The 12,571-nt window shown below is 40.6% G+C and overlaps 1 protein-coding gene across 1 annotated transcript in view; it reads right to left on the minus strand.

Moving 5' to 3' along the window:
* Window positions 1–12,571, minus strand: part of Adamtsl1 (ADAMTS like 1) — a 303,353-nt gene that overhangs the window by 182,726 nt on the left and 108,056 nt on the right. The window contains exons 10-12 of the mRNA XM_033757645.1: window positions 8,910–9,114; window positions 7,530–7,677; window positions 5,131–5,215 (exon numbers count right to left, since the gene is read on the minus strand). Coding sequence (XP_033613536.1) covers window positions 5,131–5,215; window positions 7,530–7,677; window positions 8,910–9,114 — 438 coding nt within the window. The remainder of the gene's footprint in view (window positions 1–5,130; window positions 5,216–7,529; window positions 7,678–8,909; window positions 9,115–12,571) is intronic.

Consider the following 12,571-nt stretch of genomic DNA (forward strand, 5'->3'; position numbering starts at 1 on the left):
AAATCAGGCCCCCAAATATAAAGACCCGATTCAAAAATGGGCTTCTGAAATGAACAGATATTCCTCAGACAAAGAAGTAAAAGCAGCAAATAAATATATAAAAAAGGATGAATTCACATTCTTAACACTGAGTTAAGCTACCCACCTTCTCAGATAACTTACAGGGTAAATATGAACTAATATAAACACATGCCTAAATATTATATATTAAATGCTATTTTCATCAAGGTAAGCGAGGCACTTAGTGAACAGATCACCTTGGCGACTGTTAGTCCTTCTTTCTGGATCTAAATTCCTGGGGGCTCCGTTCACATGAGTGCAGGTCAGAAGTCTCCTTTCGCACACTGCGCTGTCACCTTCGCTGACCTCATGCCATCTAGCACTCAGCTACCACTGCTGTCCTCTGCTCCTTGCCTTTCATCCTTTTCTCTTCTTCCTGCCTCATAGTTAACACCAAGGTTATGTATAGCTATACGTTTAAGGCCTGAATATTCTGCGAAAACCCTCAAATGGCGTCCTAACCAGGTACAGCTGCTGTCTGAGGAGCTCCTCAGAGAACCAAACCTCTTCAAACACAAGATGAAGGCACAAGGGCTGCCCAGTCTTCCTGTGGGAAGATGGCATCACTGAAACTTTGTGCCTGGCCAGTGCCAGCCCTGTGATGAGAGTTGCTGGGCATGAGGCTGTGTGGGCTCGCAGGGCCCTGGAAGCCCCCACACCCACCAAACGCCTCCGACCCCTGCAGAGCTCCCAGGAACCGCAATGCATCTGGAGGAGTTGGCTTTCCTGAGCGCAGTGGCCCTCCTCTCTCCACCCGGGGTGTCTCGGTGTACACAGCGGGACATCTGGGCTGAGAGAGGAAGAGCACGGCATCATTTAGGCCAGTTGTTTTTCTTACACTTGGCTGTCTTAGAAATCATCCTCCTAGGGCTCAGGCGGTCTGCAGTGGCCTGTCAGTGACATGAAGGAATTGAGGAAACACACAATTTCTTTTAATCCCACATCAGAAAAGGGTTTGGAGGAAGACCTACTGGCTAACTCCTGTTCAGTGTGAGTTCTTCAGCTGTCCCGGTCATCCCCACTGTCCCGTTTTTCCTCAAGAAATTAAATTATCAAAGGGGCTACGATATATACTTGCCTCTAAAGGCTGGTAATATCTGTGCACACATTTCAACCAAGTCTGAAGGAAGTTATAAGCAAGAGAAAGAGACAGAGCTCTGTCAGTCATTTATTTTAGCTTCCCCCTGACTTCCTCCTTCTAACCGGAACTGTGATACCACATTGTAGTTCTGACACAACACCAAATAAATGAGAAGTATTTTTCAGTGGCAACAACCAAGTAGCCTTAACCTTGCATTCAAATAATGTATCCTAACTTAACATCACTGTCATCAGTCTGAGGCAAATTTAAAAGTCATACTTGGAACAGAAACAGAATCTTCACTGCAGAAGGCTAACCACAAGTCCCTTGGTATTTGCTGATTAGCAGGATTTCTATCGATTCTTTACCTGGACTCTGGGAGCAAGTTCGCTGTAGAATATTTATCTACACGACTGTCTGACTAGCTCAAGTGTCTTCTCTGCTCAGTCTCAGTTTGGGGTCTGGATCTCACTCGTTATTGTATGGCTCAATGGGACAGATAAGAAAAAACTACTTGAAAGATTCTTGCCACTTCTGGTCAGGAAAAACAGATGAAAACCTGTGTTTGAATCAAGGCAAATCATAGCCAGCAGTGAAAAATCACCTCAGAGGGTTTGACTTCCTCAAATGGGTTAGGAAACTGCTTTTGAATACTGAGAAAATACATTCACCACAATATTCCTACCTTCCTACTGCAGAATCAAACACATCATACAGAAACCATCCTGTTTTTGGGAACAAAACAATATCTGAAGGTATTTTTGAGCTAAAGCCACAGCAATACATGATAAATCTATATGACCACGCTGTGGTCCAGTCTGTGTATATATTTCGATGATTCTAGCAGATGGTTATCTGTATTCCTACATTCTGCTCTGTGTTTAGTTTAGTGGAACCACAATGTCCATACATTTTCCTGTTTTGCAAAGTTTTAGTTATTTCTTGGCAGGTCATCTTTAGTCTTTTGTCATAGTTTTTTTCTACACATAACTTACAGAAGTTGCTTTCCAACTATTTTTGGACAGAGTGCTAACACATATTTTTTTCTTACATTCTAGGGCTACTAAAAATATCTGACATTCAGTAAGGGTATGTCCATATGCTAAAGACTTAAATACAATGATTTTCTTGTGTTATTTAATGAGACAGGCTGTTGATAGTATTTTCACTTTCCATCTGGGGAAAGGAATGATATTTGCTGCTTTGCTGTAAAACTCATGAGTGTTAGCTAGAGCCAAAGCAAGATATAATAGTTCTGGACAACAGCCTCACTGCAGTAGCCCAGAAGTGACAGCCAGAACTTCTAAACATCACCATTCGATTAAGCAATGTGAGTTTCTATGGCAGGCAAAAGGAATGGCCTGCGGACAGGATGACATTATTTCATTATACTTTGGAGAGTAATTATAGGTTGCTACTCACATTTAGAAACTGATCCATGTGGTTTGAAGAAGAAGGAATTAAGACCATACACAATTATGTTTTTGAAATTCAAAATCAGCTTTTAAAATGTGACACTTAGGGCTTTTCCTGGGGTTCAGTGCACCAAACATGAAAGGTATTAAAATGTGGAAACCATATACCTTTCATTCTCCAGCTGCCGTTCATGTCATTTTGGTATAAAAGTAATTGTTGTTCTGAACATAACTGTATACATTTCCTTTTATGCGGAACTCCAATTTCAATCTACTTTAATTCAGATCAATCATGCCAAGATGGCAATACCATTACACTAAGAATAAAACTTAATAGTCGAGTACATGGCTACAGTTTCAATGGCTAGAACTATGTGTTTAACTGCTTGAGAGCTCTTGTCGAGATTAAAGTAAAGCAAAGAGCTAAAGGTGTAGGGAAAGTGGGAAGGGTAGGGGAAAGGTAATAAGGGAAAATACGAGAAAATGAAAAAATGGAAATAAAGTATTTGTAAATGGGGAGGAGAAGAGTGGGTGAAGGGAGGGCAGGGACAAGGGGAAAAAATGAGAACCAAGACCTGTCATGTAAAGGTACAAGATCCCAATGATGAATGTAACTGTACTGTATACCTAAAATGTACCAATAAGCTCAATAAAAGAAAAAAATAAATAAAAAAGATTAAAGTTAAGCAAAAACCATCTTAATCAAAACTTCAGTGGAAAACCACACAATATGAGTGACTTTGGCCTATGAATGCTTTTGTAGAAGCCTTCAACTCAGAAGTATCTACTAGCAGGAAAGAAATAAAGTTATGAATATAAAATATTTTCTTCATTTTCAACTTTATTTATCTATTTTGGGTGTTCTATTCTTTAATGGTAGCCAGAATGCAGTGTTCTACAGATAGGAGTGTGGTTTAGGCTGAATGACAAGATATTGTTTCAAGAGGAGAGCAGGTAATTTAAGTAAACTAATAAATATTTGGTTTTAAACACATTTAACCAAAGGCCACAGATAAGGAATGAACAGCTCCAATGACATGGATCTTTCTGCATTTTAAGCTGGACATTGGTGGATTCGGAGTTAGTGCCCCCATAAAATGGATGGTGCACTTCCTTTTTAGGAACAAGAAGGCCTGTCAAAACAGCACAGAGAGAAAGAGAGAGAGAGAGAGAGAGAGAGAGAGAGAGAGAGAGAAAGAGAGAGAGCAAGCACTGTTTTCTTATAATCACTTAAATGTTGCACTGTGATTTTTAACCACCATCTTTCTTCCAATGTTCTGCCATGGTTAGCTGCTTCTCATCAAGAAGCAGCAAACACTGCTGTAGTAATCTGATAGTCCAGAAACGATTTACATTTTGCTGATCTGTCCTTTCATGTAAAAAATGTATTAACTGATATATGCACCATTTTTAGGTGAAATTAAGTGACTTAATACAATTTATTTACAAATGGCCTTTGTAAAATATACAAATTATTATACATGGTTATTATATATATTATACAAATCTGTACTTTGGTATCTTGTTGAATCTTTTGCTATTTTGATTAAGATTCAGAACAGAATTTGAGTTGTGGGAAACCACATGAGGTTTGAACTCAGAACGATTCTGAGAAAATTCTAAATTACATTTGAATTTGTAGATTAAAGTGTTCCTTTTTATCTCTAGTAAAATTTACACTATAGGTTGAATTTGAAGACCATTTCATATTCTACATACTGTGCCGTGAACTCCTAGAGGGTGGGTAACATGCTGCAGGTACCCACGACTAACACAGAATCTAGTAAGTTAACTGATTTAGAAAAATTTCAACCTGAGAAATTCCTTTGGCCATCAGTGGGATTTCCCACTACACTATAATTTCTTATCTGTAAAAATAATGCAGCAGATGTGCTTATTAGTGTTTTTCAGTAGAACCAATCTATGTTGATCGATCAATCTGATTTTTCTGTCTTTCTTGTTTTTTATTCCGAAGCAGCTGGCAGATCTGTTCCTAATGGTCTTACAAACTTCATGGCTTTAATAAAATCGAGCAGGTGTGGGACCAGGAGCAAATGGAGCAAAAAAGCGGGGTCTTCCTGGGTCACCAGCTCCAGCAAGAAAGGTGCGAGGAAAAGCTGCTAGGCTCCTTTTGTGCTCTGATGATTCCACTTACCCTCTGCTTTTTGTGAATGTCTGGAAGACGCTAATGCTGAGACCCGGGAGCATGGAAAGCTGCCTGTGCTTTCAACCACACACACTAGCATCAGAGCAGCCTGGCCTGTCTCACCTTTGGACTCTTTCCAAGAGAAAAAGGAGGGTTGGATTTTAGAGAAGAGGGCGAGCATTCCACCTGCCTTTTCCTATGTCAGGCAAAATTGCAAAGTACTTGGCTTCAAACGGGATGAACCAGACAATTTGAAGTTGCCTTTGAAGGTAAGTAAAGTTGTAACAAACCCTTTGAAACGGACACATCTCTGGGGGAACCACAAAGGCTCACCTGGCCTTTGGTAAGGTGATTGCACCTGGTTCGGAACACAGGAAAGCCAGAGCCGGAGAGGCTGCTGCAAGGAGAACTGGGCTTTCAGAACTTACGAGGGCTCTCCGGACACAGCAGCTCCTTCTTCCAGCTCCTGGGCTTGCTTGAACCACGGCAGCTTGGCCTCCACTGGGACTTTCTCTGAGGATGAAGCGCACACAGGACAGAGAGGAGGTGAGTACCAACTGAGGGTTCCAGGGAAATGTCCGCCCCGCTCACAGATCTTAGTACTGCACCAAACACTGAAGTCATTATGTTGATAACTGCAATTAATGCGCTTTTAGGTCAATTGCTGCTGCCTCTGAGAATGATGCTTTTATCAAGAAAGGTGAAATTAGATTTTAACAACGTTTAATAATAGTAGTTTCTGTATACATGCTTCTTCTTTATGAAACTGAATAGCAAAGGAAATTCCTTATATTACAAAAGCCCTAACTCCAGGAGAACCAGCACGATACACATGTGGAGGATCATCAAACCATCTTTCACACTTCTTAAAACAAACACAAAATATAATAAATTACATTTTCATACTTTCATAGTTGTTTTTGCCTTTTGGGTAAGTGTGATCAATGCTACATAATTAAAAACAAACTCTGCCACTCTGAGATCCACAAGACATTGCTTTATATATCTCACTACCACCCCAAGGCTCACTGACAAGTAAGAATGGGCCTATAACCTATAATTTGACTTGTTTTATCTATTTGTCTATATTTGGCCAAATAACTCAGAACAAGCTTCCTGACTACTTAGGGGAAAAATGCAGAGAAAAGGGAATAGAGAGGCTCCAACTGTTCCTACAGAAGTAGCTGCCAAGATTCCCATTCTGACGTATTCATTAAGGTCCTTTACAGGCACATTTGCCTTTATAGTATGAGCCATGAAGCTCTATCACCACTTGGAAACATAATTGCAAAGATGAAAGAAATATGTCCATATATGCACACACCATAGAATAATACGGTATTTTAATGATGTTTAGAGAGCCAGGCTTACATCTCAGTTGTAAAAATCCAGATTTTATTCTTGATTGTGAACTGTAAACTGCTTTTCCTTCTCTGAAGTGGCTCAGTAAATTTAGATCTAAAAACTGACTATTTTTTGTTAAGAGCATCACTATGTGTCCTCAGTGTGCAGTTATTGTTTATAGTCAGAAAGCAGTGAATGAGCAACATTAAATTTCCAAAGCTAAAAGGTTTGCTACCATTTGACAGACAGCAACACGGTGGTTGCACACAGCTCATTTTACAACTCTTGTGTCTGTGTCTGCCCCAAGGAAGAGGCTCAGCCAGTGTGGCCATCCCCGAGCACAAGAGAGCAAATGCTCCACCTCACAGTGACACACAGCCCAGTTTGGCACCATGTTGCATGGCTGTAGCAACTTACTGTTGGACTGAATCTTGTCAGATGCATGTATGGTCACCTCTTCCAACACTTGAGGACACTGATGATAGTTAGGGTTAGAGGTAACATTTGGAGAGAACATACCATCTCAACCACCAGGTTAAGTACCTTCTTACATTATATCTCCTCTAATCTTCACACGATTCTAGGATAGATACTGTCCTCCCCTCATTTTACAGATGAGAAAATTGAGGCTTAGATAGAGTTTTATTAAAAGTAATTAGTATTTCTGATATATTTTCAGATTTTGGTTTCCTTTTAAATTACTGGTTTAGATCTAATGATACTACTCATTCACACTGGAGGTATAACAAAGGGCTAGATTATGGCTCATATTCCTGGAAATTCAATGGCTTAAAGAGAAATATGAACTATTCTTAATGTTAAAAATTGGAAGAGGCTCACAATAAAGAATTTATTCCAATTTAATTGTTCATAACTTTGGATTTTCCCATTTCATTGGTAGACGAGTAGCAACAGCAGCACAGAAGTGAGACTAGTTAGTATTCATGCTAACCTGAGCTAATCCTGCTCATTAAGTAGAACTCTTCAAAAATTTCTTTTAAAAAGTTGTTTCCAGTATAGACTAAATTGTTATATACTTCACATTTTCATTTCAAATTATGCTTCTAGAATTCACTCTCATATTTGTTTTAATTTTCAGTATAGGAAACATAGCTTTCTGTTTCGTTGAAGTATGAGACTTCCCAATGTATTTCAGGTAGACAATTAGATTCCCTCACTTTAAACAGCAAGAAATATGGATAGTAAATTGCTCAAACAATTCCATACAATCTCATCTCTCTCTAGGAAGACATACATGACATTTTCCAGCAATAGTCTTCAAATCACTTTATGACTTTGTAAAACTTTGCAATCAAAACCACTGGAAATGTTTAAAAGAGAATCAAGTCCATTTAGTAGTGTCTAAGTTACAAAGAATCACTATTAAGAATACTTGGGATAATAAAAAATTCCAAGGATTTAAAAATTGCTCCCACATGTACAAAACAGTGAACAGACTGGTAAAGAGCATCTGCTGACTTACCTTTGGGTTTATAGCATGGAGTAGGTATGATGCATTCTTCTTTTATGTGGGGCTTTGTTTTTGGGCTGCAGCCTCCTGTGTGCATCCCTCGGTGGTCCATGCAGAGGACCACGCGGTACCTGAGGCCCTGGCCACATGTCACTGTGCACTGGAAAGAGACGGTGAGAGGAGACTCACAGGCGAGGCCTTCTTTCCTTCAGTTCCCTCCTAAGACTTCAAAAATGAACTCTGTTTCATACGTGGACTCCTGGCGGATTCGTACCACTTCTTACCAGTCATGGCATCTTTTTTCTCTTTGGCTATTTGAGGTGAAGCTAGCTGAAAATTAAATCACTTTAAAGTTCTTAGGCTTGGATTAATCTGTCACCAAACCTGGAGCATCCACTGCAAAGTCTCAAATCAAGGACAAAAAACAAAACAAAAACAAAAAAGGGGACAAAAGAAACTAGAGTGGGCTCAAATTTAATTACTGAGTTTTTGAGTTACTTTGCTAATGACTGCAATGTCCAAAACTATGGGAAATGCTAGCTCCCACATGGGTATTAACAGATTTTAAATTGTCATCAGAGCTAGTTTGTATTGCAGCATGGCCAATCCAACCGATTATATTGAGATTAAAAAAAATTGAATCAGATTAAACTGATTCAATAGGCAGATATGCACAGCACCTGTAATGGCTCTGTACCTTTGGTACATAAGGAAGATATCACAGGTCCTGCCTGCAGTGACACAGCTACAGGGCTCAGCGAGGAGTGCTTTGCCATTTTGTGGATAAGAGGATAATGGTTTACTTCTATATATTTATGTATTTCCCATCTCCCTCTTTGCACTAGCAGCCAGGAAACCTAGAATAACATTTTAGGCTTAGTAACAGCAAGTTTCCTAATAGCTCTTATTTTTTGCTTTAATTCTTCTTCTTCACTCCCATATAAATTACTTTATGGTTTTCATTTTTTGTCCCTTTACCCTTGATGACCCATACACATGGTTTTAATGTTAACCCACTCAGAACCTTTTTGGATATAGACAGAAGATAATAAAAAATGAAATTAAACTCCGGTCTACTGAGTTCTGTCATCAAAGCAGCTTGCACACAGTACAGTTCAATCATTCAGCCTCAGCTATTCTAGAAAGGCAGTTTCCTACCCAATTAAGGGATGCAGTAGAAACTCCCTTGAAGGAAAATCAACATAAGCGTTTAAAGAAGTCCTGCACTTCAGTCATGCTGGACCGGAACATTCCTACTCCAGGAGCTAAGGGCAGCTTCTAGACAAGTGGAGAGAAGGGCGGAGCTGGGCAGGGAACCTAGGGCCAGGGTGCGAGAGGGGCGGGAAGAGAGGACTTACTCCCCTACGGAAACGAGAAAGAGGGCACAGTTACCGGAGACCACTCCTGTGCCAGCCATTTAGGGCAGTCAAAAATGTTGCAGGGCTGCACGACGGGCATCTTAGGGGTGTACATGCATTTCCACTCTTCCACTGAGGTGGCCCGTCCCTGGATGTCCTCCTCCTCACAGGACACTGCCCGGCTCTGGATGCCCCCCCCGCACGAGGAGGAGCACGCGGTCCACGGGGTGGCCTCCCACCTACAGAAGCAAGGGGAGTCGTCAGGGCAGACATGCACACGGCCGGACCTCCTCACGACCTGCCCCCCCGCCTCTGGGCCTGCCGGGGTGTCCGGTTCCCAAGGGTACAGGTCAGAGAGCCAGAGGCGCTGATCCCTGCGCTCGGACAGTAAGGTGCGGGGCTGGCAAGAGTGCCGCCCCCCGTGAGGCCTACACAAATGGAAGGCATGCAGTCTGGGGAGCTGTCACAAGCTGCCAGAGGGACGGCTCAGCCTCGGTCCTTGCCCCATGGTTTCATGATTTACACACAGGGGTATCAAATGTGTTCATTTATTTAATGGGATTTCAGTAAATCCCATTAGGTATCTCTGTCAAGATGCAAGCTGGGTCATCAGTTAACAGTAATAGCTTGCACCTGGGCAGAAACTTCTATTTCCAACTTAATTCTTTATTACTTTATTGCATGTTTTTCACAGGACAAGCTCATAAAAGATCAGAGTAAATGAAAACTCTTTCTCCCTTGCTCCTGCAACTGTGGCGTGGAGACTTCATAGGCTCAGCAGTCCTGACGCTCAGTCTGCCCATCGCTGCGCTGGGGCAGAAGTGTTAACACAGGCATCATTCACGCATTCTCTTCCTGCTGGGGACAGTGGTAGTTTAGATTTGCTCCAGTATACTATTTCCGAATTGTGAAGAGGCTTGTCTTGGTTGAAAGGCTTATGGTATCTGAATCTAGAGACATAGTTAAGTAAGGCAGAAAATAACAATATTGCTCACAACATTTAAGAAAATTCTGTCAATACTTCAGAGCTCTATATAGTTTGGACACATTTGGGATCAAATACAGAGCGCTCTCTTTGTCTAATTCTTTTCTCTCCTGTAGATTTAGAAAATGTGGGATCTCTAAAAACACAAGTGTTGGGACTGAATGGGCTGACTATCGTTCTTAATGCATTCAGCTTGTCAATGAAGGTGACCAAGGAACTTTAAGGTTTCTCTTGGAATTATGGGAAATAATTAACGACAGAGAAAGGAAATTTCACCAAGCTGATCTACTTCACTAGTTAAATTCAAAACTAGTGCAAGGCACCCATGGAGACGAATTATTCTGTAGAGTTAGGGTTTCATGAACATTACCAACTTGATTTCTCCTCTGCATGAGACAGAGTAATGTGTGTCTCCCAGCAGAGAGGGTTTTCCTCTACATGTTCTCTGCACTGTAGGGAACAACTCTCATCTTCACTGCCAACAGCGAAGTTAGGCTGACAAGTGTAATATTTTCCTATGGGGTTTTCCCCGGGAGACACCTAAGAAAATGTCGTTATGGGGAAACTGAGGCTCTGCTTAGACCTTGGGAGACTTTTTGACGTTTCAAGAGAATGAAGTTGCTCCGCAGGATTTCTCCTCCAAAAGGGCCAGACCAGTTCTCCTTTGTCTCCCTGTGAATTTTGGGAGGGCTTCCTTGTGGAGTAAATAACAGGCCTGTTAGACTGGAGCCAGCCTGAAAATAGAAGTACTATTCGCACTGGATTTGATTTGACAATGAAGTGGAAACATGTTTTTTAATGCACATTTAATCTCTTAGAATATTAGGATGCTATAAAAGAACACATTTCTAATTGGCCCTCTCCAATCTCTGAACTTGACCTTCCTAAAGGGATAATGATTCATTTCTGTCTCAGCACTTGAACCTGACCACAGTGCAATTTCACAAACAGAATGTCAATGTCAGCAATTGCAGAAAGACAAATGAGGCTAACATTACTCTAAGAATTATAGTATATTTTCAGCATACAATTATGAATTTGCATGTGAAATACTATGATGTGCACCCTCAAATAGCAAAAGGGTTACACGGGACATATGTTTGGTTACTTTATGACAACAGTTAGGAGGTCTCAAAACAGCGACTAGGGTACTTGGAATAAAAGAAGTGATATCCAAGAATCTTGTTCTGGGGTCTGGGCTCTTATCCTGGGAGAACATTAAATAAATCTGTGTACCATACATTTAACTCCTTGTGCTTTCAATGGTTTAAACACACAAGAGAGGCAGTATATTAATTATGAATCAAGATAATTCATCAGCCTGTACTCTTATTTCAGATGTGTTAAGTCAAAGACTGAAAGCCATAAAGAACAATCTAAAAATTCAGTAATTGTGTGTTAAATGTATACTTGTGGTCTTACTCCTATTTAAATATTTTAAATAAGTAAAGCTCTCTTCCTTGACTATTGGGTGGTTTCCTTTTGAGAACCTTTCTTAATTCTTAGTCATTTTTATGAAATGAAAAAACATTTGTAGAAATCCCATCTATATAGTAGGGCTTTGCTGGTAAAGCAGAATTTCTATATTCAGTAATAAAGCAAAGGTAAGAAACAGAGTTGGTTTACGTGACAACTGTCCCTTCCTCTTGTGGCAGGGCATGCTGGGGTGTGCATAGGGTGTGGCACAATCAGACAATAAGGGGTCATTTCCATGTACCACAGGTCTTTGGGCATTTAACGGAAATTCCATTCTATGAAAGACCACGTCCAGCTTAAGACAGGCAGGCACCAGTTATGCCAGAAAAACATAAACCAGAGAGCTCACAGAGGCTATGAGATAAATCTAGGCACTGCTGTTACAGGTAAAGCAAACTTGATGTTGCTTTCTTGGCACTGAACTTAGCTTTCATTTTGAAATGTACAGCCTTCACACAAATACTTGTGCCCTACGAATACTCATTTTACGATACAGATATTGTAATAAAAGGAAATCTTCGTTCAGTTCAATTGATATTTGTTACTTTCATTAAATTATCAAGGACCAAAAGAGTTCTGGGTCAAATCAGTAAAATCATACATGAGGAGCATTCAAAAGCCGCTTATTGTCTTTATCAATATAGTCCTAAGAAGGTGACAGGGAGCTGATGAGTGAGACTGCCAAGCAGTAAAGGAATTTAGCAACAACTACCTGTGGGAATCAGACCCCACTTTCTGCATGTCACCGCTAGAGTGGTGAACAATGAGAGTCTTGTCGTGTTTAGGCAGACACAGGTGACAGCTTGCACTGGTGCATGTGCTACAGATAAATCTTAAGAATGTGCACCTCCACGAGGGGACACATGGGAATTGAATACATGTGAGTTAACAAGTGTGTAGCGCACAGTTTGCATACCCATGCAGTGTGTGGGTGTGCCTGTTGGGAAAGGAGTAGGAAGTGTCACTGGGGTGCTGGACTGAAGGACCTCGGGGACCCCATCTGGGTATCCCTTCATTACGGGCTTGGGGATGAACTTCTCAAACTGCTTTATTTTGTAGTTTTGAATACAGTTATTTTCCAGGCTTAGTTACACTCAGATTGAGCAAACTGTTGTAGATTTTTTCCAACTGCTTAAAGTCTAATTTAAACTTTTAGTTCCAAATAGTAGCTGATTCCCCAAAGACCAAAAAAAAAAAAAAAAAAAAAAAAAAAAAAAAAAAAAAAAAAAAAAAAA

The sequence above is a fragment of the Fukomys damarensis genome, unplaced genomic scaffold (genome assembly GCF_012274545.1).
Source record: "Fukomys damarensis isolate Sample0158 unplaced genomic scaffold, DMR_v1.0_HiC HiC_scaffold_31, whole genome shotgun sequence".
NCBI lineage: Eukaryota > Metazoa > Chordata > Mammalia > Rodentia > Bathyergidae > Fukomys > Fukomys damarensis.